Below are 25,602 nucleotides of genomic sequence, written 5' to 3'. Positions count from 1 at the left end.
CCTGACATGCTGATGTCCTGCCTCATCTATGTATATGAATTCATGAGGGGCCAGGTTGGCCACCAATTCCATAACTCCCTGAAACAAAATTGATGTAAACCATGTCATTACTGTATACCAAACTGTACTGAATCCTATTACTGTGTAGGTTACCTACTTGCAAAGTGCAAAGCTTATAGGACATCGAATTGAATATACACTATACCTAAACATATTGCTGTCGTAGCTTCTTGACCCTCTCACTGTTTCTCTTAAAGAGAACAGTGTAGAGCTGCTTCATCAGCACAGTGTTTGGACAATGTCCGCGTAATAGTTGTGAGGTTGATGCTATCAATATTGACAAATATCTCATAGTCCGCCACAATTCTAGTTTGAATTTCATGCAGTTTCATTGCAGTATTTGCAACAACTACTTCTATAATAGCAAGCTCTTGATCATTACAGAGGAGCTTTTCTTTTCCCCCAGAGGGTGGAAGACGTTGCATTCTTGAGAGGGACAAAAAGTTCAACATACGCTTTACTGTGTGACCATATTGACATGTCAAGAGAGAGTAGAAATAATCCATGTAAAATGCAATGCTTGTTGATTTGTTGAAAGATGCGTATAATGGAGGCAATCGTTTACTGCCTTAAACTGGGCAGCACTCTTTCACCAGCCTCTGTTAGCAAAAAAACATGGTTGATTACATGGTCAATGATAGTGTAACAAATTTCACCACTGACACTGTACAAGTTATAGCTCAAATGAAAGCTCTTGCTGGTGCTAATACAGTTATAGCATTCTTTTTTACTGAATTATATTCACATATGAAACAGTTTCCGAATGAATCACAGTGTTTTCATTGGCGCAGAAGTGAAAACAATACATTTATGATCACTAAGCAGCCCCAGATAGCACAGACAGCTGTCATCTCTTACCTTATGCTGTTTGCATCAGGGCCATTTCTCCTCTGTTTTTGAGGTGATGTGCATAAGTAATGCTTTTATATGTCTGACGTGGTCCAAACACAGTGAATTATGTTTGATCAAACAAAAGAATAGTGAAATATGTAAACAATGATCGGCTTTTATAGCACTTCTCATCAGTTGGAATGCAATAACTTTTGCATAGATTATGGTGGAGACATTTTTCTTTTTTCCTATGATTACAGACATGTGCAGGACCCACCAACATTAATTACAGCACGCTAGACCACACAGACCCTAAAAGGTACACTTTCAAATTTGAGTTTATAAAAAAAATGGTCCCACTTTATATTAAGTGTCCTTAACTACTATGTACTTGCATCAAACAATAAATACAATGTACTTACTGTGTTCATAATGTATTTGAGAACACTTGTGGTGCTTTTGAGTTGGGATAGAGGTTGGGTTATGGACAGGTTTGGTGGTATGGGTAGGTTTAAGGGTGGGTTAAGGTGTAGGCAATGGTCAGCAGTGTATTTACAAATGTAAGTACAGAAGTTAATTACAGATGTAATTACATACAGGTATTTAATCGTGCATAAGTACACAGTAAATACATGTATTTACACAATAGGTACATTGTAACAAACTATTAAATCCTGTGTGAGTACATATTAGTTAAGGCCACTTAATATAAAGTGGGACCAAAAAATACAAAAAGCACCTCTTTTTTTAGGTGTTTATTATAACACAGACCACATATACAGTTATTTTAAACACTTTCAATAGTGTTTCATGAAAATTCAAAGGGTTTTCTTTAAAATGATACCAAATTTTTGCATTTACACCTCTGCATGTAGATTTGGGAAGCTTTTAAATTTGGGTAGGCAAAATCCAGGCGGAAATCCTAAAATAACAGCAGAGTTTAACTGGTTAACTGTCATATAAAATACAGCCAAGAAAAGTCGCACTTATGAAACGGTTACAGTAAAAAACAGATTCTGTGTTTGTTCATTTTGTTTGCAACAATCGTCTACTCATTATCATTAGTGAGGTCTTGTGCCATTTTATAAACGTTTCTGGCTTTCTCTAAGTTTGCCTTTGCTGTCTTGGTCATCACCTCATAGACAGAATCAGCTTCATCTGCCTTGTTCCATCCCGTGAGTCCTCCTTCAACAGCTCCTGCCAAAGCAGAAGTTCCCAGCACAACGCCTGCGATGATCGGAGCTGTAGTGACTGCTCTCACACAGACGGCTTTTACTGTTGCTGTAACATTTTCTGCTTTCAGTAAAGCCACAACAGCTGCCACTGCGACTCCGATGCCCAGAAACGCTCCGATCAGCATCCCTGTACCCACTCCTGCAAGCCTAATCCAAAGCTTTTCATAAACACTCTTCTTTGCTTTGTCTCGTTTGCCTTCTGCAGACAGATTTTCCTCCTTCATATCCTTCATCTCCTTTTCAATTTCCTCCTCCACCATGTGAAGCAGCTCATTGTTGTAGCCGGTTTTCTTCTCTATCTTATCTATGGTTTTCAGCATTTTTCTCAGCTGAACTCGGTTGCTCTTGTAGCCCCGCAAGCGCTTTTTCCAATGTTTATTATCAATGACAAAACAGCGGCCTTCACATGAATCAACAAGTTTCTGTAGTTTTGCACTCTTCTGTACAAACTCCTCAATAGTTTGACCCTCTAGATCTTCACCACGAGTGAATAAAATGGATATATGCTTGAGGCTGTCCTCACACTCTTCGAAATATGACTTTAAAGTATCTATAATCGCCGTTTCTTGTTCTGTGTATCTGGCAACATTAAGAATCATAATGCACATGTCAACACTAGGACCCATTTCAGTGATAGATTTGATGATTTCAGATTTGATGGTCTCCTCATTGCTAGCTGTGTCACAGATTCCAGGTGTGTCAATAACGGTGATTTCTCTTCCATTGGCTATAGTGCAGTTACTTACACAACCTACAGTCTCAGATGTAGGTGAAGCTTTAGTCTTGAATAGATTTTGTCCAAGGATTGTATTCCCAGTGCTGCTCTTGCCAACTCCTGTCTTGCCGAAAAGGACAAACTTCCTCTCAGGTTTACATTCCTTAGCTTTTGAAGAAATATGAAAAACACACATGTGTTAGTAAATTATAGAATTATCCGGAAATTACCCTTCCACACTGAGTGCAAATACATTCGCGCTACAACAGACAATTTTCTTCAACCCATCCCCCATAGCAAAATTTCTCTGGCCCAGATCTGGCCCACACCATCAGCATTTGCTTGGCCCACATGCCGCAGTGAATTACGGTACATGACTGGACCAATTCTGGCTTCCATACAAGCGGCAAACATGGACCATATGTGGGCCAAGTCTCAGCCAAATTAATAACCCATAACTGGGCCTGAACTGGGCCCGATAAGTTGGTGTGTTACGATTGCAATGTTTTTTATAAACCCATGAAGCATTTCGCTTTATGGCTGTGCTTTTTCTTGAAGCGACCTGATTGATAGAATTTTTTCTTTGCTCAAAAATAATATAAATGTATTTTAAAAGTGGGTCAAGCTAGGCCAAACTTATGTGGCCCACATGTACATTTAAACATCTGGGCCAAATACTACATTTGAGATCTGGCCCAAGTCTTGAGGGCCGCCTATAAGACGGTGCCACCTCAGCCAAACCTGGGCCATGTTTGGCCCATATGTTGCATGCCAGTGCCAGACGAATGCCTGCTGTGCCAGCTTTATGCCAAATCTGGGGCAGAATTCTTTGCTACCTGGGATATGTGTTCATTTCCCCCCTATATTTGCCCTGTGATAAGTGTACAGCCTCAAATGGCCAGATTCCAAGCATGATTCGATTCCTTAAACCGACAATGCCTTCAAGTCCTTAACTCTCTTGACTGAAGTGAATGTGACCAGGAGCACTGTACTTGAGCTGTACTTACGCAATATCAAACTAGCCTATTTTTAGAGGGGCGTTAGCTGCACTAACAATTCCACTTAGCACCCCTAAACTTTGCAACCCAAGCTCATTGGAAATATGTGCTCAGGACTACATTTTTGAGAACCAACAAATATGTACCCTGAGAGAAGCCGATTGGCTTGTCGTCGTGCATAATATATCAGCTTGATATCCTCTGACCCACACATCCTCCCTTTCTGATAGTGTTTTAAAAAAAACTAGTAGAGAAAAGCCATCTTGGCTGCGTACTTCCACCACAATCTCATGGAGTTTTTGTGGGTTTTGTTTTACCTGGTTTCAGGATCTGTCCTTTATCAGACTTGAACCCTGGTTTTCTACGTTCCACCTCACAAGTCTGGTGCCATACATGTCGAGCTACCTAGCAAACCAGTCATCAACCAGCAAAATCTGGGAGGTAAGCAGTCAGCGGTACCACCCTAAAGAATTTATTTTACACATAAAATGCAGCCATATGTACCCATGAGCACATATTTCTTGGTTCTCAAAAATGTACACCAGGGCACATTTTCCCAATGTGTCTGTGTTGAAAATTTCACCTTAGCCTTTTTTTAAATTTCTTGATGCTTCCTTATAAATTTGGCTTATGCATCACTTGAATGTCACCTGTGTGTTATCTGAATTCTGCAATTAAATTAGTTTACAACCCTACCATATTAATAAAAATACTAGAACCGCCAATGGTATACATTAATCTTAAGTGCAGCTCCTACAAAATAAACCCATAAATGACACAGCGACTGTGACCTTCATCCAGAAGCAAGAAACCACGGCACACTAAAATGAACAGCTGAAACATCTTGAAACAGATGCAGTTTTACTGGGAGTCTGCTTTTAATTGGGACTGGTCATTTATTGTGTGTGTGGAAACTGCCACAGCATGAACCTTTTGGACATGAAGATTGCATTACTCATCGCAGATTTCAGTTTCAAGCTATATCAAACAGACCTGTCTGTAATTATCAAGAGCTATTTAGGTCCTAATTAATACAAGGGTGTTTGATCAGGGTTGGAGCTGAACTCTACAGGAAGGTAGAAGGTTCTCCAGGAACAGGGTTGAGCACCCCTGGACTATGGCCCAACCGTACCCTAGCCCTAAACCTAGCGTTCACAGAAACAATTGGCATTCATTAGATACAAATAAAAACATGCTCCTGTTGATTTATAACACTATTACCCAGTAAAATCCAGTGAAATGTGTTTGCTAAAAGTGGTGGGAATCTTTATGATGGATTCAATTCCAATTCTTGGGGTCATGATCCATTTCCAAAATGATTCTTAACCTACATTTTCTCTATTTCTTCTGCTCTCGGTCTTTACCTTTTAAGCAGAATTAGAGTTTCTATGATTTTGTTTAATGATTGGAATCTCTGTATGACAGTAATGGCATTATTAAAAATATATATTTTATTAAAAATTGGTTTTGGATGAAATAGCTTTGAATGTTAAAAAAAATGCACATTACAAAGAGCAGTTATGAAGAAAAAAAATGTATTTCTTGATAACATTACCAAAATGTTAAGAAAGAATATTGGCTTTTTAGTAGTTATAAAGTCAGTGGCACACTGGACGAGTGTGAGGAACCACATCACTGCATCTAAAACGACTCAAGGTTTTACTTTTCACTTTTGGGTGTGGAAGGAATTTGAACAGCTTCCTTAAGCAGCGGCTCCAAAACGGACCAGAAGCGCTCCGCCTGTAATTCTGTCCAAATGAAGTGAATTTGGCTGCATGCATATGTGCGCCTGCAACACTTTTTCTCTGTTCAGAGCTTGTGCCGGCGGAGGCCTAATTTAAATACAGAATCATTCTGAATATTGGAGAATCAATTTTTTTTTCTCCCACCCTTACTTGCTAGTAGGTGGTTTTAATATCTTACATATTTATCAAATAAGTGCTTCACGACAAAGGCTGAGAATACTTATGTACATGTGATTTTTCTGTTATTTTATTAATTTTTTTGCAACAATTTCAAAAAAAAAATTTTCCACATTGTCATTATGGGAAATTGTGTGTAGAATTTTGAGAAAATAAATGAATTGAATCAATTTTGGAATAAGGCTGTAACATAAAAAATTGCAAAAAGTGAAGCGCTATGATTACTTTCCAGATGCACTGTAAGTGAGGACAAATTAACCCTCAAAGGTATAGATAAAAATGTAATCGATTTTATTCCTCTGATTTCAAAGCTGAAAAATTTGCATCATTAGGCTACTACAGCCTCACGATTCTTCATTGTAATATGCGGATTCACTGTTCATAAAAACTACTCTACTGGTAGAAAAACAAGAAAAGCTAGTTGATTTTTTTCATTACTAACTGCAATTCACAGAATCTAATGTGTAAACAGTAGCAGGCTACAATCAGAAATAGTTGAAAACAGATACAAAGTTTTTGATTTCTTGTTCTCATAATTTTTCATTAAATGTTCTACCTCAGTTACACAACTGCTACAACATACACAGTTTCTTACCTCCCATTATTCTTGTCCTTTTGTGAAGATAAACTCTGTCATCTGTAAAACAAGTTGCATTCATTCAACACAATCACTGTCCTTCAATGCAGTCTTAGTTTATGAAATGGCATAACTTATCATAAATGTTAAATTCACATCCTTTTGAATAGTGAAATAAAAACATTACCACAAAGTACTGAGGCACATTTTACACTATGCTATAAAATTGCTTAGATTTTTGATATTTGTATACAGAAAAAAACTGGTGAGTAAGAACAGATTTCCATCAATGGAGTTATCTACCTGATGAAGATGAAAAAATCAACAGAAGCTACTGTAGTCAAAGCAGAAGCTCAAATGTAAGGTTGGCGTCAAATGTTTTTCCCACCAGATCATTCTCACACTTCCTGGTCGGTGGTCAGGGCTGTACTTTCACAGCTTTTCTCATTTACATTGAAGATAAAATGATACTTGTTGTTGTTAAAACCTTTACAACTTTTTGCTTAGTTCATTTATTGTTGTAGGTTGTGTGTGTGTGTGTGTTCACTACCATGTGTGGATTTGTATCAGTTTAATCCAAAGCCCCAATTCTAAGTATGAGACACCATATACAAAATGATCATTAACCACAGTTTCAGAAGTATACTATTAGCACACTTGCTGTACATTCATTAGTTTTCCTTTGGCTTAGTCTCTATTTCAGAGGGTGCCACGGCGGATTGAACCGCCAACTATTTCAGGATATGTTTTATCCGCAGCGGATGTCTATCCAGCCGCAACCCAATATCAGAAAACACCAATATATTCTCACACTGCCACACACACTCATACACGACGGCCAGTTAAGTTTATTCAATTCACCTATAGCGCAAGTGTTTGGACTGTGGGGGCAGGGCCGGAGTGGGACTCCTTTTCAGCCCTGGAGTTTCAAGCCTTAGACCTGCCAACCTCAGTTCACGACTGACTATATTAAAATAACATCATTTCCTATTCAGTTTCTAATAACACTATCACGTCTTTTTCTATGCTTTAGAATATCAAATGTTTTTCATAAATATGAGAAGATTAAAGAGTAGCTAAATCTCTATCACTATTCTTTAAAACATCACAATGTCCTTTCCTGCAATATCTGAATATATATATATAACGGTGGTCACACAAAAAATAAAAATAAAATATGTACACCTACATAAGTAACTCAAACAGTATTATATTATTATTATTATAATTATTATATATTATAAGTTGAGATTCGAACTTGGGTCGACTGGACCATAATGACGCTGTTTATGCTGGTGCATTTGGAAGAAAAAAATTAGTATTGCACTGTTATCTGCAAGACTCTTTTAACCACAGTATTACTTTCTGTTGAAGGCTTAATCTTTATTTCCCCTTTTTAGATTTCTGATCGAGTTATATCAGATTTATTAACGTAGTGAATCATCTGGTTTTCATTGAACAGGTGTATTATTCTACTCATTTCAAGAGTTCACACTTAGCTGATGATTGATTATAAGCAAGTTTGGCATGCTGTCCCGGGAGAGAGCCCTGAGCTCAAAGGTTCTTGAGCCCTGGGCTTCCTCCCGTTTGAAGGGCGAGAGGGGAGCCTTGAGCTCAGGTGGATCTCGACAACTCCTCCTTGATAAAAACTGATGACTAAAAATTGAATGCTGTGAAAAGATATGCTGCACGGTGACAGATTAACTGTAGTGCAAACTTTAGATTTATCAATTTACTTGTTGTGCATGTTTTTGGAATGTGGGAGGAAACCGGAGGACCCGGGGAAAACCCACGCAAGCACGGGAAGAACATTTAGTCCCAAAGCAGTAGATTTTCAAGTCGTACACTTACAAGTATGACATACAAATATTAATACATGTTGTATACACACAGTGCTCAGCATATATAAATACACCCCTCACAAATCTATCTTTAAAATTCATATTTTTAATAGGAAGCTATACAATATTATATTTGTGCATATACATAAGATTAGTCATTTGACGCCAAACCTGGAGCTAATCTACCAAAATAACTTACGATAACGGTTCAAAAACTAGTACGTGCAAATTTATGTTATAGAAAAATATTAAATACACATTTAAAAAAGAGGAAAAATCAAGAGAAGAAAAAAACCAACCCAAGCTCATTCTGAAAACGTAGTCCCGCGGACATTTCTGGAGACAGCGGAATACGTCCCGGGAGGTACGTACGGCCGCGTTTATTTTTTTCAAGCGAACGAAGCGAAATAGAAAAAAAAAATCAGGGCTTTTATTTTTTTGGACGGCTTTTGTAAACTGTTGCTCGGGTTTAGGGAAGCGAGCGGGCGGGCGGGTCGATCGGTAAAATTGGTTGGGTTCAGGGAAGGAGGAGGGCGGGTCGGCCGATTGGCCGGTCGCGCAGTCAATCATCCGGTCAGTCGGACAGCGGCCTCTGATGGGTTCACGCGGGAACAGCGCGGGCGCGAACCGCACTCGCGAGAGGCGTCTGAGGTGCGAAAAAGCGCACAACAGCGGCCTCTTGTGGATTCGCAAAAACAAAAACTGCAGCAGTACGTGCCCGCCGGGACGTATTCCACGGCCTCCAGAAACGTCCGCGGAACTACGTTTCCACAATGAGCCTGGGTTGAAAAAAAAATGGAAAAAAAATTGTTTGAATTTATTTGTATTGTCTTTAAATTTCTAAATATGTCCGGTGGCTAAAGTATCGTTTTAATAAATATATCTGTTTAATAAATCTGTTTTGTTTAAATGCACCAAAATCCATTGTCTATATTCACTGAGAAATTGATAAAATATTCATTTTCAAACTGTGTACTCAGTTATGCTGAGCACTGTAAAATATACTTTAACATTGCTTAAATACTTTACAAAATGACAGTAGAATCACAACACTCACTTTCATTTACTATCCTTAGACTTCTGATTTATAAGGGGCCACCACAGTGGAATGATCCACCAATTGCTCTTTCATTTGTTTTTTGTGACAGAGGCCCTTACAGCCGCAGAACCAGAACAAACTGGTCAAAATAATACAAATACAAGCACTCTTTGTCTCAATAAACAAACCACAAATCACTTTCTATATCTTTAATTCGTCATAAAGCTTTTTCCCAAAAAGCAGAAGCGTGACAAAACAAAGTTAATATAATACATTTGCTATCTACGTTCACTAATTCTGTTCTAAAGTGTTTTATGGCATCAGAATAATTCACTTCATTGACACAAATAAGTACTGAATGTAGGTTTCAGATGCTTTAGACACTAAAACTCATCCTTTGCAAAAAAATAAAAAGTAAATAAATAACAAGCATGAAAAGATGAACTGGGTTTCAAAAATCACAAAATTCTAAAACTTTTGACAGCGGACTACAAAAAAGCCAATCAATCATTAGTGAACAGAATTTTCAGTTTCTGTTTTTTTAAGTGCAGGGTTAAATTCAGGATCTAGAAGTGAAAATCACATTCATTTTCATAGCGGAACAGATTTTGAACATTCGATTTTGAACTCCAATGTAAAAACTGCATTTACCAGAAGTCTGTAGAGATTCAACCAATCAGAATAATGTGTCACATTGCAATAAAAATGCTACGCAATATGTAATTTTTCAAATTACTTCAATATTTATATGTATGATATGCATGTTTTGCAAACAAAAAAATTTTTTCCTTTCCCACCAAGCAATTTTGTGTTTAAAATGTGTAAACCAGGGGTGTGCAAACTTGTTCCTAGACGGCCAGTGTCCTGCATATTTTAGTTCCAACCCCAATTAAACATACCAGAACCAGCTAACCAAGCTCTTTCTCGGTGTACTAGAAACTTCCAGGGAGGTGTGTTGATGAAAGTTGGAGCTAAACTATGAATTCACCGGCCCTCCAGGACCGATTTTGGACACTGCTGGTCTAAACACTAGATGCCTAGTAGACAATTTAGACGGACTTTAGATGTGTAGTCATATATTCCTGTCAATTTGATGACTAGCATATTTTTGCATTTTTGTTACATATCTATTAGATTTTCATGGGCAGCCAAAGTTGGTTTTAGCCAAGACATCTATATTTAGACATTTATTAGACATCTAATAAACAAACCAAACCAAATCTGACACTATTGTGTTTGCGTGTTTTCAAATGTAATTTTCTGCAAAAAATTATTTTTCATTGTGGAAACGTAGCCCCGCGGACGTTTCTGCGGACCGCGATTTACGTCCCGGGAGGTACGTATTCGAGCGTTTTTTTGTTTTCGCGGATAGGCCGCTGTGCGCGCTTTTTCGCGTCTCGGGCGGGCGCCTCTCGTTCGCGCCCGCGCCGTTCTCACGCGAATAGCCGCCGGATCGAAAAAAAAAAAAAAAAGCAAAAGCCCCCGTCTTCGATTTCGACCGCGTTTTCGGATCCCGCCGCATTCTCGCCCTTATTTTCCAGATTCCGTTTTTCGTCTTACCTGATTTCCGGAACCTGCCGTTCCCCGGACTCGATCCTGGTCGTCGTCCACCGTGGCCGGCTCTGGCTCGTCCTCTTCCTCCTCCTCCGGGGCCTCCGCTCCGCCGATGCAACGATGTGAGCTAGGCGGACAAACTGATTGCGTCGGGAAAGCCCTCCACTCGGAGGCGAGCCGTCGGCCGGCGAGCGCGAAGAGAAGGGGCGGAGTGGCGCCACACCGCCCCGCGGCGTTCGCTCGAAAAAAAAACAAACGCGGCCTTTACGTACCTCCGGCCACTTAAATCGCAGTCTCCAGAAACGTCCGCGGGGCTACGTTTCCAGAATGAGCTTGGGTTGAATTATTTTGTGATCCACTTTGCTTGACTTTGTTCACCACTAATAACTCTTAAAATAGCCATAAAATTCTTTTTATTATTATTATTTGTATATGTGTATATAATAGTTCTTCTAATAAACAATATTTCTGTGCACTTCACTATTTAGTAAAACATAATCTACCACAACCTTCGCTTCCCCCTAAGAAATGACCGTCTTTACTTCCTGGTCAGATGGAATTTCTTTAGGGCGGGGCTATCAGTGCTTGTCTAGTTTTTGGCTTGCTTTCGTCCATTCGTCAATCTTTCATCAATTCGTCAATGCCCGTCTTTCAACAATCCAGCTGGTTCCCAAAGAACTAAGCACCGCCCTACATGTTTTCCCACATTTCATGACCATTTCAAGTGAATCTATTATGCCGACTTGAGTTGTCTCCAAACAACTCCCTTTGAAAGCGTGCTAAAATAACAGCACTCAACACTAATGTGCACTAGAAGGTGAATGGTTGTTTATAGAGTGTTCTGGATTCAACAGTGAAGACGTTAGTCGAAAAGTGACATTATAATTTAGGTTCTAGTGTTTAGGACAGAAACTTAAAGGTGCAGTAGGTGGTTGGCTTCAGAAACATTTTTTTGTTGTGCTGGTTGAAAGTGTCTTCACATTCCAATAGTAATGATTAAACTAATAGACCTAAATGTATTTATATGTATTTTTATATTCTGGGTAAGGCATAAAACAAAACAAAAAAGTTCATCCAATTAAATATTGTCAGGCAGATAATTTCAATTATTCTGATAAGTAGCCCAAACTGTCTGTCAACAAATGTAGATTTGTACAACTGCGCATCTGTTCACGCAGATCCACCATTTGCACGTACATGTGTGCATGTGTGGCGCGCGTTCATGTGCAAACAAGAGACACATCTGTAAAATCAAATGCTGAATCAAAACTTTTTAAAATCAATATTGGAGTTAGGTTTGCATGCTGGAGGGAGGACGACACCATGGCTGAAGTATTTCTTTTAGACAGGTAAAGCTAATGTAGATTGTGTTGTATCATGAATAGGTTATATGCACAGAAGTGATGTTATGAAACCAGTGTGTACTGATATCTTCCGGCGAAAGATTGATGTGTCTATTTTTAATTTTATAAGGGACCTATTACTACATCCATAATGTAAATGTCTTTTGTTTAGTTTAACCACAAAACATCAGTAAACAGGGCTATTCTGCCTAGCCTGCTTTACTGAGCTGAAGTTGGTTTCATATTCACATTGGTTAATTTTTGAACAATGACAACCTGTGACACGTTCCCTACATTGTTTTACATGCTACTTTGAATATTAGGTCTGAAATAGCATGAAAGTATGCAGGGCCGGAGTGGGACTCCTTTTCAGCCCTGGAGTTTCAAGCCTCAGACCAGCCCATGACTGACTATATTAAAATAAGGTCATTTCGAATTCAGTTTCTAATTACACTATCACGTCTTTTTTTGAGAAAACAGCTGCTTTAGAACTTCAAATGTTCAACAACCCTAACAGTATTATATGTCTTAACAATAAAAATGAAAATAATAAATTACTCAGACAAGGATCAAACCTGGGTCGATGGCATCATAACCTAACGTGCTAACCCTTGAACCACAACAGCTGTACATTGAGAGGTGACTCATCTGAGTTATATCATCATTAACCTGCAGGCTGCACCATGCCCACGAAGCTGCGAGAAAATAGACAAAAAGAGCAGAGCTTGTAAAATAATGAATAAGAAGATTGTGGTCAAGTAAATAAATAAATTCATTTTAAAAGTGTGACTGCTGAGAATAACAGATTCTGGAGCTAGGGACACCGGCCCTTGTGGCCAAAAAACGGACCGGCCCACCGGGAATTCTCCCGGTCCTCCCGATTAGCCAATCCGGGCCTGATTGGCTTAGTAAAAAGTGTAATTTTTGCACACAGCCGGCCAACCACTAATCATACAGTTGTAGCTTAAAGAGCCCATATTATACATGAAATAGGGTCATATCTTGGTTGTAAGGGTCTCCAACAACAGTCTAATATGCATGCAAGGTCAAAAAACACTTTCATGGTCTTATAATCTGCATTTATTTTTACCTAATTATCCCAGCGACTCCTGTATGAATCGTTCAGTGATTCATTTGTTCCCAAACCCCTCCTTAGCGCGAAGCTAATCTGCGCTGATTGGACCGATGACAGTCTGTCGCGATTGGTCGATTGCCTTCAGTCAGAGAGTGAAATGGCCAATAGCTAATCAGCAATTTAAAAAGTAATCACAGTTCATACACGCTAGATAGTGTAGGCGTGGATTTTAGCTGCCACACACACAAAAACACACACACACCTCCGGACGAGAACGCTCCCGCTTCCGCCCGCACCCGCCAGGTTTTAGCCTTAGAACCCGCCCCGTATTCTGCCCGCCGCGCCCGATCCCGCTAAAGAGCGGGGGAGAACAAAACCGAAAATCCCCCAGATATACAGTCCAGACAGCCAATCTGTTTGTATAAACACACACACAGCACCAAGCATAAAGCTCTCGCTCGCGCTCTCTCTCTCTCTCATACGCGCGCGTGCGCACTAACACACAAGCACCAAGCAGACACATCTTTCTCTTTCTCAGGCAGCCCGCTCCCGTCCCAAATCAAACCCGTTACCGACCGCTCCGGCGATTTATTCGGAAATTTATTCCCGCGCCGCAGAAATCTGGCGCGGGGACAGCCGCGGGTATGCAGACCTTTAACGTTACCACGGAGCTCCATAAACAAAGCAGCACGCGTCGCGTTTTTAACGTGACTTTGCACGCGATAAGAGAATATAGCCAGTTAACCTGATACAGTACACTCGGTTACAAGTAACAAATCACAACTAAATACATTTGCAAGCTAGAGTCAACGAGGCAACAACTTTAACCGCACGTACTTACACTTGAGAAATGGAAGAAACCCATCCTGACGTCCATCAGTTACTCTTTACTGATCCTTCCTTTAACAAACGCAGATGAAGTATTCTTTGTAGCATGTAGCTTCCAGAAGTTTCCAGTAGTTTCCAACTGCTTGGCTATAATGCTGAGGTTTCATCTTTGGGTAGAGAGTTTGTGTGCGTGTGTTTGTGGGTGTGTGTGTGTGTGTGTGTGTGTCTGGGTTACTGCGTCAGAGGGCGGGGCCTCAGGTTTGAAATCTCCCGGGTTTGCGCGTGCACGTGAATAACTTGGTTTCATTCGTACGTCATGGCGAAACACCTAATGAGTCGGTATCAAGGCGACTCGTTTGAAGCACTATGAGTCGACTCTTTTATAGATGAATCAACCGTTTTAAACACTGTACTCTTACAGATTTAAGCCTTAGCTGGATACTTCACTTCACTTAGAACTGTGTTACACACTACATGGAGGGGAATTTTCAAAAACCCATAATATGGGCTCTTTAAGGACAAAGCGTGTGAGAGAGTGGGACCATTAGGACAAGTTTTGCTTGCTACACAACTGAAAACGTGCTAGGTACAATACAGTTTTTTGTTCGGAATTGTAACGTTAGTATTATAAAGTACTGTAAAGTTTTCTTACTGGTGAATGACATGAAATAGTGGGTTGTCTGATGTCATCTTTAAGGTGCACACGTTTGTGTTTCAGGAGGCAGGGAAGGGACTGTGGCTGCATCCGAAACCACATACTTCACTAAAATCAGTATGCGAGACGAGTAATATGTCCGAATTCATAGAATTCGAAAATCAGTTTGCGAGAAATACCCAGATAACTTACTCCTTCTGGCGAGATTCTGAAGTGCGCTTCCCATGCACGCTGCACTATCCCATGATGCTCCGCGAGAGATTTCATGAATGGGAGTGAAGCGACGCAACTGACGCAGGTAGGTAACGTGACCATGACAAAATGGCGATGTAGTACGTGCGAATTCCATTCGTACTTTTCACATTCATACTGTATAGAACGTACTTTTCTAATGGCCAAGTAGTACTTTAAATTCAAATGCAGCACCTACTGAGTAGTAGGCGGTTTCAGACGCAGCCTGTGTTTCAAAGATATTTCGCTAACCCGGTAGCTTTTTGGCAGATCACCTACTGCACCTTTAATAATTTTTGTTCTTGTCCAGTGTCTGTGCTTTTTCTCTCCAAATGTTATGGGAAACAAAAAAAATCTTTGCTTCGGCAACAGACTTTCACATTCCTGTCTCCTCCAATTCTTTTCCATTCCTGAAACAACAGCCTGATTCAATGTTGACAACTTGTGGACAAATCAAGTAGTGCAATAACAATTGAAAGCGCACATGTGATCTGTGTACATTGTTACAAAAATAAGCGTAAGGTACACCCCTGCAATTCTGATGACATAATTCACATCTAGGCCACTGTGCACAGACCAATGCATACACATAAAACTGAAGAACTTTTTAAACAGGAGATGTTTTATAAGAGATGTTCTGCAATTTACTGACCTTCCACAAGATATTTTGACAAATCTTGGTTGATGGTCAACAGTTGATGCTCAACAATGACTTCCATAGTAAAGAAAATGAAATGCTACGCAAGCCATTGGAGACCATCAACATCTCTATAATTTAAATGAAAGATAAACATACCTCCAGAACCAAGGCTTCTAAAATAAAAAGAACCCACGGAATAAAGTGCTCTATAACTCTGTTGTCTCTGGCCCAATGTCCTCCCTCAGTGGTCGATCCCGGAGTCTACTTATTCGAGCTTCTGAGATCCTGGAAAGGCCGCCTTCCCTCCAGTGGCCTCCAATGGAGCTGCGCAGGGGGAGGAGCCTGTGTCTGAACGGATAGAGGAAGAGGGCGGGGTCAGGCATGGGGCGGGGTTCCTCGGGCCCAAACACCCTCTCGCGGGGAACACATTCCCGAACTCTCTCTGATCTCCGCAGCCTTCCTGAAGATCGGCTCTGATGAGGACTTTCTAGCACACATGAAGAATTAGCAGTCCATTCCGGTTCCTGTAAATGAATAAAAAAAGAAGTCTGATTCATGACTCATGACTGTTTGCGAGTTCAATCCCAGTCAAAAGTTTGGGATCATTTATCTCTTTTGAAAGAAGCCTTTTCCAGCTCACCATAAGAGTGCATGTATTTGATTAAAATATAGTACTGTATATACAGTATATAAATATACACACACACACACACACATAATGCTCTGTATACCACCCCTCACAAATCCCATATCTTTTAAATTCATATTTTTAATAGGAAGTTATACAGTAATATATTTGTGCATATACATTAGATTAGTCAGTACTGAGGCCAAATCTGGAGCTTATCTAACAAAATAACTTACGATAACGGTCCAAAAAGTAGTACTGACAAATGTCCTACTTTCCAACTGCTCATTAACGCACAGGGCAGCAATTCAATGCATTTAGACATGTAGACATGGTCAAGGTGCTCTCCTGCAGCTTGAACCGAGCATCAGTATGGGGAAGGAAGGGGATTTAAGTGACTTTGAATGTGGCATGGTTGTTGGTGCCAGAGGGGGCTGGTCTGAGTATTTCAGAAACTGCTGATCTACTGGGATTCACATGCACAACCTACATGCACAACCATCTCTAGGGTTTACAGAGAATGGTCCAAAAAAGAAAAAATATCCAGTGAGCGGAAGTTCTATAGTTTTGTTTTTATGGATGTGTGTATTACATAATTACATTATAAATATTTATAATAACAACATATATCATATGCTATCATATATCACAATAATCATGGAAAAGGAAACTTTTATTTTAAATGCGATTAAGAGGAAAAACCTTGTTTTGACATTCTTTTAAATCAAATCACAAATTATATCAAGTTATCTCTAATTATAATGTTTGTATGTGTATTTAGGGACATTTTGTCTTGGAAAGTTTACTTAAAATGTACTAATGTTAATTAACTTAAAATTATTAACTTAAAAATTAAAAATGTAACTTGTTTACCAAGTTGCTACATCTAAATATATATTATATATAATAGTTTTAATTACTCATTTCTAATAACTGATTTATTTTATCTTTGCCGTGATGACAGTAAATAATATTTTATTAGAAATTTTCAAGACACTTCTATACAGCTTAAAGTGACATTTAAAGGCTTAACTACAGTAGGTTAATTAGGTTAACTAGACAGGTTAGGGTAATTAAGCGAGTTATTGTATAATGAAGTTTTGTTTTATAGACTATATATAATATAATTATGTATATATGTAATTTATATATGTAATTATTTATTTATGGTTTGTAAATGTTATGTCTGTCCAAATTTTCTGCTAAACTTTGTTACACTTGTTATAAAAAACATGACATTCTGTAAAGCACTGGAATAAAAAGCATGGGACTTCCTCCAAGTGATGTGACTTCCCCTGGTGGGAAACTCCAGAAGGCATTGAGGCATGTCATTATTCTTCCTCTCATTGGTTTGTATAAATGTACAATTGAAGTCAGAATTATCCCCTTTGAATTATCTTTCTTTGTTTAAATATTTCCTAAATTATGTTAAACAGAGCAAGGAAATCTTCACAGTATGTCGGATAATATTTTTGATTTTGGAGAAAGTCTTATTTCTTTTATTTCAGCAAGAATAAAAGCAGTTTTTAATTTTTTAAAAGCCATTTTAGGGTAAAAATATTTAGCCCCTTTAAGCTATACGTATATATTTATGATAGTCTATAAAACAAACCATCAATATACAATAACTTGCTTAATTACCCTAACCTGTCTAGTTAACTTAATTACCCTAGTTAAGCCTTTAAATGTCACTTTAAGCTGTATAGAAGTGTCTTAAAAATATCTATTAAAATATTATGTACTGTCATCATGACAAAGATAAAATAAATCAGTTATTAGAAATGAGTTATTAAAACTATTATGATTAGAAATGTGTGAAAAAAAAAACGGGGACTAATAATTCTGACTTCAACTGTATATACCAATTGTAGATTAATTGACAATTGTCAACTCTTTTACTGTGGTCTTACAGTGAATCATTCACTCTTTAAAAAAAGGATGAAAATTCCATTTAGACATGCCATGTGGTGTCTGCTTTGAAGCTACTATATTGAACTAAAGCACGAAATGGTGGTAAATGTCAACTCTGTTCCCGTCAACTCATTAATGTTTTAAAACGGTAGACAACAATTGAAACAACAATTAGTAACAGAACCAAATGCTCGCCATCATTTTGCATTATTTGACATGAACAATGGATTTGTTTTACTGTAAATCATACATTTGTTGTACATCACTCATACCTGCAGTGTGCCTCCTTCATCCTCATCTTCTTCATCCTCCTCCTCATAGTCTTCAGTCTGGTGATACAATCGAAAGTGTGCAGAATGCAGCTGAAAGGAGAGTTGAGCGGCCACATCGGTCTGCTTGCGGAGGTCCCGACTCAGTGTTGTAATCTTATGACTACGTCGTTTTAGCTCCTCCAGGAAGCGCCGCTCTTCATCTCGAAGTCGGACTTGCAGTGCGCTTGCGATTGCTCCTTTTTTCCTCAGCTCTGCCCGCAGCTCCACCAGCGCACTTTCCTGCTCAGCCAGATGCTGCTCTGTTTCCAGTAACCGCACCTGGAGCAGATCTTCCTCCAGCTCTATATCTGAAAAAACATGCAGAGGAGGAGCGTGGTGGTGGACAGACTGCAATCTTCATATGATTGAATGGGAAATCTTGGAGACTCACCTTCTTGGCTTTTTGCTGGTGGTTTTTCACTGAGATCACAGCTCAGTTCTGTGGAGGTGCACACAGAGATAAAGTAGGATGTTACAGATAACATATTAACAATTGCATGAACATGTTTTAGTTCAGGAGATGTCGTGAAGAAGCGCCTTCTTGAAATAAAGGAGATATAAATTAATGTTTGAAACAAAACAAAGAAAACGTAAGAACATTCTAATTAAAATGTAAAAATGTGTTTTAGTTGTCTCCATGATAGTTTATAGTATTAAAAAAATTATTAAAACTGTCAATAATAATAATAACAATGTTATTAAGTAATAATAAATATATAATGCTGAAACTGATATTTTACCAGTCAAAGATTTCATTTAAATAACTTTGTTTTTAGAAAATATTACCAAAATATTTACTTTTACCCGGGCAAGGCAGTGGCGCAGAAGTGGCACAGCAAGAAGGTCGCTGGTTCGAACCTCGGCTCAGTTGGCGTTTCTGTGTGGAGTTTGCATGTTCTCCCTGCATTCGCGTGGGTTTCCTCCGGGTGCTCCGGTTTCCCCCACAGTACAAAGACATGCGGTACAGGTGAATTGGGTAGGCTAATTGTCCGTAGTGTATGAGTGTGTGTGTGAATGTGTGTGTGGATGTTTCCCAGAGATGGGTTGCGGCTGGAATGCATCTGCTGCGTAGAAACTTGCAGGATACGTTAGCGTTGTTGGTTCATTCCGCTGTGGCGGTACCGGATTAATAAAGGGACTAAGCTGACAAGAAAATGAATGAATGATTGAGTTTTACCCACAAAAATAGATGATAAAAATGTTAGTGAAAGAGAAACATATTCCTTCAAGATCAAAAGTGTGGTTTAAGCATGCGTTACACTTACACCAACAAATATTTTTATTCATTTCTAAGTGAATATGGACAATAGATTTTGTGCATTTGTACAAAACAGCGTTATTAAACCGTTATCTTCATTAAAATAACAGTGTGCTCTCATAACATCTTTAGTAATAGAAAAAAAAAACATTTAAATTCAAATGAGGTGTTGCAAAAAACAACAACAAAAAAAAACTTTTTGTTTATCTGGATTTTATCTCTTTATTAAAATTTATTTTAATATTATTCACTAACATTAATAGGATGTTCGTATTTTTTGACTGAGATGTTTAGTTATTTTGTTAAATCAGTATATTATATATATACTGTATATTTATGTATATTTATTTTATTTAGATTTCATTCATTCAGATCTAGGATGTGTTGCTTTAGTGTTCCCTTTATATAGGGATTAGATAGATAGATAGATAGATAGATAGATAGATAGATAGATAGATAGATAGATAGATAGATAGATAGATAGATAGATAGATAGATAGATAGACAGACAGACAGACCGACAGACCGACAGACCGACCGACCGACCGACCGACTGATCGATTGATAAATAATAGATAGATAGACAGACAGACAGACAGATAGATGATAGATATATAGATAGAAAGAAAGAAAGAAAGAAAGAAAGAAAGAAAGAAAGAACCCAGGCTTGTTATGAAATTGTACCCCTGTATACATTTCTGGACAGTGCAAAATATGTACCAGGATGTAAGTTTTTTTTTAATTTTAGTTTTTGCGAGAACACTGTACGCTTTTTCAGATCTCGAATTTCACTCACGAGTGCCATACACGCCTGCTCTTATCATATAAATCCACCAGAGGCCACTGTCAACTAACTTACCGACTGACTGACCAATTACCCCTCTCCTGAACCCAACCGGTAGTGTTTTTAAAAGCACCGACTGACCTGCCCAACGCTGTTTTCAGCGCACAAAAAACAGGACTCATCGTCAGTGTCATACAGCCCTGCAGCATTCCTTTTAAAGATGAAATGCAGCTATACGTAGCTCTGGCTATTTAATTTGTGCTCTCCAGAAATGTATATAGGGCTACGTTTTCACAATGAGCCTGCGTTGAATAGATAAACATACAATGAATGTTAATATTGTTTAAAACATATAATAAAAGTTGTGAGGTTGAATTAAATGATGAAGGCTTTAAAATAAACTCATAATCCAACCAAAACAAACAAAAAACAAAGAAATTACCTCAATATGTTACAAACCTGTTTAAGTTTATTTTTGAAAACTGCAGACTTTGAATTCTATTTTATTTATTTATTTTTACTACTAATAAGGATGGTTAGCGGTTTCCAACATTCTTTAAAATATTTTCTTATGTGTTTAATAAAGAAAAGAACATCATATAGGTTTGGAACCACATGTAGGTGAGTGAACGGGGAAAAAGTTTTTTAACTTAACTAACTGAAAAGTATAAGGGATTGTATTATGTTTATTGTTTACTGACCATTGCATCGTTTCTTAAGGTTGCGTATCTCCAGCCGCAGACCCGTGAGGAGGATTTGGTGCTCCTCCTGCAAAAACGCTACATTGCGCTCAACACTCTCCACCTGCTGGGCAAGTGTGGATCTATCCATGGAGAGCTCCCTGATGATGCAGGTTTACAGCACCTGCATGCAATGAAAGGGGAAATTGTTAAAAGATGTTTAACTAGTTCAAATTCAATACGGCTTTTTATTCCCAATTATTGGTTTAATAAAATTGGTGGTCTCCCATTTATTTTAAAATGTAATTTTGCTCCAAATAAACTCCCTATAAAATTTGTATTTTTTTCTAATTGGTATGACAGAGATATATTACATTTATTTTCCTTAATTGATGACTTGGGGAACTTTTTTTGGAGTTTATGAAAATTCCTAAATTTCCAATCCCATTAAAGAAATTTAACATTATTGTAAATGCTATCCCAAAAGAATTAATTCATCTAACAAAAAATCATATTTCAAATATAAATAAAAAACCATAGAACCCTCCTTATTATTAGAAGGTATTAGTGTACACAATAAAAAATGCAACAACAAACTTATTCTTCGAATTCTCCAACAAAAAAATCAAATTGCTCCAAGAGGGAAATCATATTAGAAGACATTGATTGGAAAAGAACATGGCTTCTTCCATATAAATACGTAATCCCAAACAAAGCAAAGGAAATCCATTTTAAAATTCTACACAAAATTTACCCGGTCAATGCATTTATCTCAGAATTTACTGATATTGCAATTACTTGTTCTTTCTGTCAGGAAAATGAGGAAACGTTGACTCACAAAAAATCTCACAAAAGTTTAGTTCAGATCTATATAATTATTTGAATAAATCCCAATTAACAAAACAAATCTTTAAACTGAAAGATATTATTTGTTATTAGTCACAAGAATAAAAATGAAGAATATATGTATATAAATAACTTTTTTATATTATATGCAAAATTCTTTATCCACAAACAAAATTTCTTAAATCCTCTCCCTCATTTGCCCATTTTTTAATTGAAATTCATTCCTTGCTTAAAGCTATACGTCTATCTAACAACCAACAATTCTGCAAGTTAATAGAAACCTATGAAAATATCATGCTTCCAATATGTTAGTAATTAATGTTTTCTGTATTTTTAAATTTTATTTAATATTGTACTTCCCCTTTCTTTATTCTGTTCTCTTTTTTTTCTTTCTATTACTTTTTTATTGTTCTTCTTATCACTTTGTAATGGTACATTCTTGTATTCCAGTCTTCTAAAGATTCTTTCCTGATTTATATTGTGTATTTCTTTAAATAAAAGTTTAGAAAAAAAAAGGGAAATTTTTGGTATTGTATGTCTGTAAAAAAACTAATGCACTTTCTTTTTATTTATTTAATTCTTGGATTTATTTAGTTCCAAAGCAAAACATTAATGTAGAGTGCATTGACAATTGCTTACTTTTTCATCAACATTAGTTCAAGTACTCATTAATTAGTTCCTCATTTTATTTTTTAAATGTCTTCATCAGTAATCCATGATGAACAAAAATCAACCAGCTAAAGTGATTCCAACGCAACTTGAGTTAAAACAGAAAATAAAGCGGCAGAAAATTAATAAAGAATGTTAGAAAACAGCCATTTATTTCCAATGTTACATTATTTTTTGGTTTTTACTATGAATGTCAATAGCTGCTTTTTTAACATTCTACAAAATATCTTGTTTTGTGTTTAGCATAAGAAATACATTCATAAAAGTTTAAAACCACCTCAGTTTGATTGGTGAGGAAATGTACATTTTTGGGTAAAATAGTTACTTAGTTTTTAATTTTTACCATTGTATTTTTTTGATGGGGCTTACTGTACATAATGTAGTTTTCACCAGAAACTCCTAGTTTCAGCACACTTTTCGGGGGAACTATCCCTAGTAGCACTTATAGTTATTTGCTTCTTTACAATGAATAACTTGTTTTAATTATTAGTAAGTCGATTGTAATCTAAATGAATAATAGGCCTATTAAATGTAGCTACATTCTCTGTTTTGTGTGGACTTATACAACCATATGTAATTAGTTTTTCTTAAAAGCATTTGTAAATGCTGCTTTCAAATAAACTATATTACATTCTATTTCTGTTATACTGTGCAAAGAGAAATACTTTCGCCATTTTAAAAACAAACAACAGTACTTCAGAAGGCTCGGAATAATTTTCTGGGCTTTAAAATGGCTCATCCCCCTACTTCAGCATCAGGAGACTCCAGTTAAGAATGAGCATTATGTCATTGTTTCATCCGGGATATTCTCTCATCCAGGAAATGCGTAAGGTTGACAGGCGAATGTAAACACGCAATATATGGTTTTGAGCCAAACAAATGTTGGCAAACAACGTCTTTTTCTTGACAGAAAGCACAAAATCTTGCTGTCGATGTCTTAATGATGCTGTATCTTTATGGCACGATGACAACAAAACTAACCGACGCGTATTGATCTTTGGAATGTGTCGTCAAATAACGATTATCTAAATGAATACGACACTCTAAATATTGACAGATGCATCTACTGAATGCTATTAAAACGATATATTATCGGTTATGTTTTCCACACAAGCGCTGCTTTAATTCTGACTTTTTAAAGCACACATCCTATCTGTATCGTGTTGAAATCAGTGCGCCGCGTTTTAAGGTCAATAATCTCAATGACATAAACATGCCGATATTACCTCATGCTTCTCAGAGCTACTTACGATGGGCAGATGAATGATGCAGGACACATCCAGTGCAAAGCATCGCCACCAAATCTCTGCGTCAGGGACACGAAAGGGTTAGTTCACCATCTGCCATATCCATCCCCATCCCAACATCTTATTCATTTAGCCAATGAAGTGGACTGAAGTGACAAAAAGCCCCGAAGTTTCATCTGTTTTAGAAGAATCAGGAATACGGGCGTGTGCTCACACAGCTCATAACAATTCGGACATAGCACATTTAAACTGCAAAAAGAAGAGTACAAAATGTCACTGTTATTAAAGTTTGTGTAATGATTTTTGATTATTGTTTATGGTTTGTAAAATATAGGTGTTCTATTTCTTTAATTGTACATTTTTGTTAACTTAATTAATTAGGGTATAATTAAGTTTAATAATTTCCCTGCTGAAAAATCCAGCTTATACCAGCCTAGGCTGGTTGGTTGGTTTTAGCTGGTCAACCAGGCTGGTTTTAGAGGAGTTTTGGCCACTTCCAGGCTGGTTTCCAGCCATTTCCAGCCTGGTTTTAGCTGGTCAGGCTGGGAGATGACCAGCTAAAACCAGCTTGACCAGCCTAGCTAAGCTGGGAGTCCAGCCAAAACCAGCTATATCCAGCTTAAACCAAAAAAAAAAATGGCCAAAACCCTTCTAAAACCAGCCTGGTCAACCAGCTAAAACCAGCCAACCAGCCTAGGCTGGTTTAAGCTGGATTTTTTAGCAGGGAAATAATATAAATAATTAAGAAATCAGATTAAAATCCACTTAATCAACAAGAATTGTAGTGTAGGTGCTCCATCGGTCTTCTGAAATGTTTAATGCAGTTAAATATTCTGTGTTTTCCTGATAAGTCTTTCCATTAATTAGTGTAAAGGCCTTTCTTCCCAATTTGAAACAAAAAATTGCATTGTACAGGTAAGCATTCTCCAAACCCAGAATAATAAGGGTTATTTCATCCAAAAAATGAAAATTACCTCATAATTTATTCACCTTACAGAGAGAAAGCACTCACTAGAGTCATGTTTGGGTTACAGCAAATTATTCCATTCACCTTCACTAAAATGCCTGTAACATAGTTAGTAAACTGTTGTTCGTTTGAGGCACAGTCTAAATGGCTCTGCATGACATCAGCAGCAGAAATCCTATATATAGCTGCAGAATTATCATATGTGAGGCTGAACCAAAACAGTCTGAGTATTCCTACACTAACGTTTTTTTTCTCTCCACTTAATCAAATGAGCTTGATTGTTTTATAGCACTACGCCACACCTCTACGCTATTTAGCTGCCCTTTACACTAGTGCAATTTAATTTTAAAATGTTTTTTACAATGGAAGTGTTCCTCATTCTGGCATTTTTAGTGCATTTCAGAAAAACGATACCTGCCTAAAATGCATGATATTTAACCATTCATGCTCACTGGGAATGCACATATTTTGCTGGTACTGTACTTGCAGTCTAGGCTCAGTGGTTAGCACTGTCATCTTACTGCAAAAAGGTTGCTGATTCGGGTCCCAGCTGGGTCAGTTGGCATTTCTGTGTGGAGTTTGCCTGTTTTCTCCGTGTTCGTGGGGGTTTTATCTGGGTGCTCCGGTTTCCCCCACAGTCCACTTTACAGGTGAATTGAATAAAGTCAAATGGCTGCAGTGTGTGAGTGTGATTGTTTATGGATGTTTCCCATTACTGGCAATTTTCCCATTGCCGGTTCATTTTGTTGTGGCGACC

The 25,602-nt window shown here is 37.8% G+C and overlaps 4 protein-coding genes and 1 long non-coding RNA gene across 11 annotated transcripts in view; 2 read left to right on the top strand and 3 right to left on the bottom strand.

Moving 5' to 3' along the window:
* Positions 1–25,602, top strand: part of LOC147838945 (uncharacterized) — a 1,276,407-nt gene that overhangs the window by 34,125 nt on the left and 1,216,680 nt on the right. The gene's annotated exons all lie outside the window — the stretch shown is intronic.
* Positions 1,641–12,804, bottom strand: LOC147832018 (GTPase IMAP family member 7). 4 transcript variants are annotated; one of them, XM_087301821.1, is made up of 4 exons: positions 6,642–6,699; positions 6,357–6,398; positions 2,875–3,009; positions 1,641–2,802 (listed from the first exon to the last, which is right to left on the bottom strand). In XM_087301821.1, exons 2-4 carry the CDS (start codon positions 6,361–6,363, stop codon positions 1,940–1,942), a joined length of 1,005 nt encoding a protein of 334 aa, XP_087157947.1. In that variant the 5' UTR covers positions 6,364–6,398; positions 6,642–6,699; the 3' UTR covers positions 1,641–1,939. The 4 variants fall into 4 exon arrangements, with proteins under 4 accessions (XP_087157947.1, XP_087157943.1, XP_087157945.1 ...); XM_087301817.1 differs by lacking the exon at positions 6,642–6,699 and adding an exon at positions 12,691–12,804 and having other exon boundaries at positions 1,641–3,009; XM_087301819.1 differs by having other exon boundaries at positions 1,641–3,009; positions 6,642–6,693.
* On the bottom strand, positions 9,413–24,115 carry ccdc92bb (coiled-coil domain containing 92Bb). Of its 4 annotated transcripts, none has more exons than XR_015519412.1 (6): positions 23,882–24,026; positions 21,138–21,300; positions 18,786–18,833; positions 18,356–18,702; positions 11,091–16,068; positions 9,413–10,526 (listed from the first exon to the last, which is right to left on the bottom strand). XR_015519412.1 is itself a non-coding variant. In NM_001440890.1 (6 exon segments), coding segments are annotated over 4 exon segments (843 nt in total). In that variant the 5' UTR covers positions 21,268–21,300; positions 23,882–24,115; the 3' UTR covers positions 9,414–13,083; positions 14,535–15,750.
* Positions 23,882–25,602, bottom strand: part of si:ch211-274p24.2 — a 40,880-nt gene continuing 39,159 nt past the window's right edge. The window contains exon 3 of the mRNA XM_087299873.1: positions 23,882–24,127. Within this exon, the coding sequence (XP_087155999.1) occupies positions 24,004–24,127 (124 nt within the window). The 3' untranslated portion in view covers positions 23,882–24,003. The remainder of the gene's footprint in view (positions 24,128–25,602) is intronic.
* The window catches only part of aifm5 (apoptosis inducing factor mitochondria associated 5), a 34,917-nt gene continuing 33,209 nt past the window's right edge, over positions 23,895–25,602 (top strand). Inside the window, exon 1 of the mRNA XM_087301802.1 lies at positions 23,895–23,958. Within this exon, the coding sequence (XP_087157928.1) occupies positions 23,895–23,958 (64 nt within the window). The remainder of the gene's footprint in view (positions 23,959–25,602) is intronic.

The sequence above is a fragment of the Danio rerio genome, chromosome 21 (genome assembly GCF_052040795.2).
Source record: "Danio rerio strain M-AB ecotype USA chromosome 21, GRCz13ab, whole genome shotgun sequence".
Classification (NCBI taxonomy): Eukaryota; Metazoa; Chordata; class Actinopteri; order Cypriniformes; family Danionidae; genus Danio; species Danio rerio.
Note: the sequence above shows the minus strand (reverse complement) of the source record. Positions and strands in the feature narration are given on the sequence as shown.

Coding starts and splice junctions, on each gene's coding strand:
- LOC147832018 (XM_087301817.1), bottom strand. CDS start 12,763: ATGAGTCACCTCTCAATGTACAGCTGTTGTGGTTCAAGGGTTAGCACG. Junction 6,399..12,690: donor TTATGATGCCATCGACCCAG/GTTTGATCCTTG, acceptor CTTGTTTTACAG/ATGACAGAGTTTATCTTCAC. Junction 3,010..6,356: donor AAGGACAAGAATAATGGGAG/GTAAGAAACTGT, acceptor TTTCTTCAAAAG/CTAAGGAATGTAAACCTGAG.
- ccdc92bb (XM_087299124.1), bottom strand. CDS start 21,267: ATGGATAGATCCACACTTGCCCAGCAGGTGGAGAGTGTTGAGCGCAAT. Junction 18,703..18,785: donor ACCAGCAAAAAGCCAAGAAG/GTGAGTCTCCAA, acceptor ATGTTTTTTCAG/ATATAGAGCTGGAGGAAGAT. Junction 16,069..18,355: donor ATGAAGGAGGCACACTGCAG/GTATGAGTGATG, acceptor ATTCATTTACAG/GAACCGGAATGGACTGCTAA.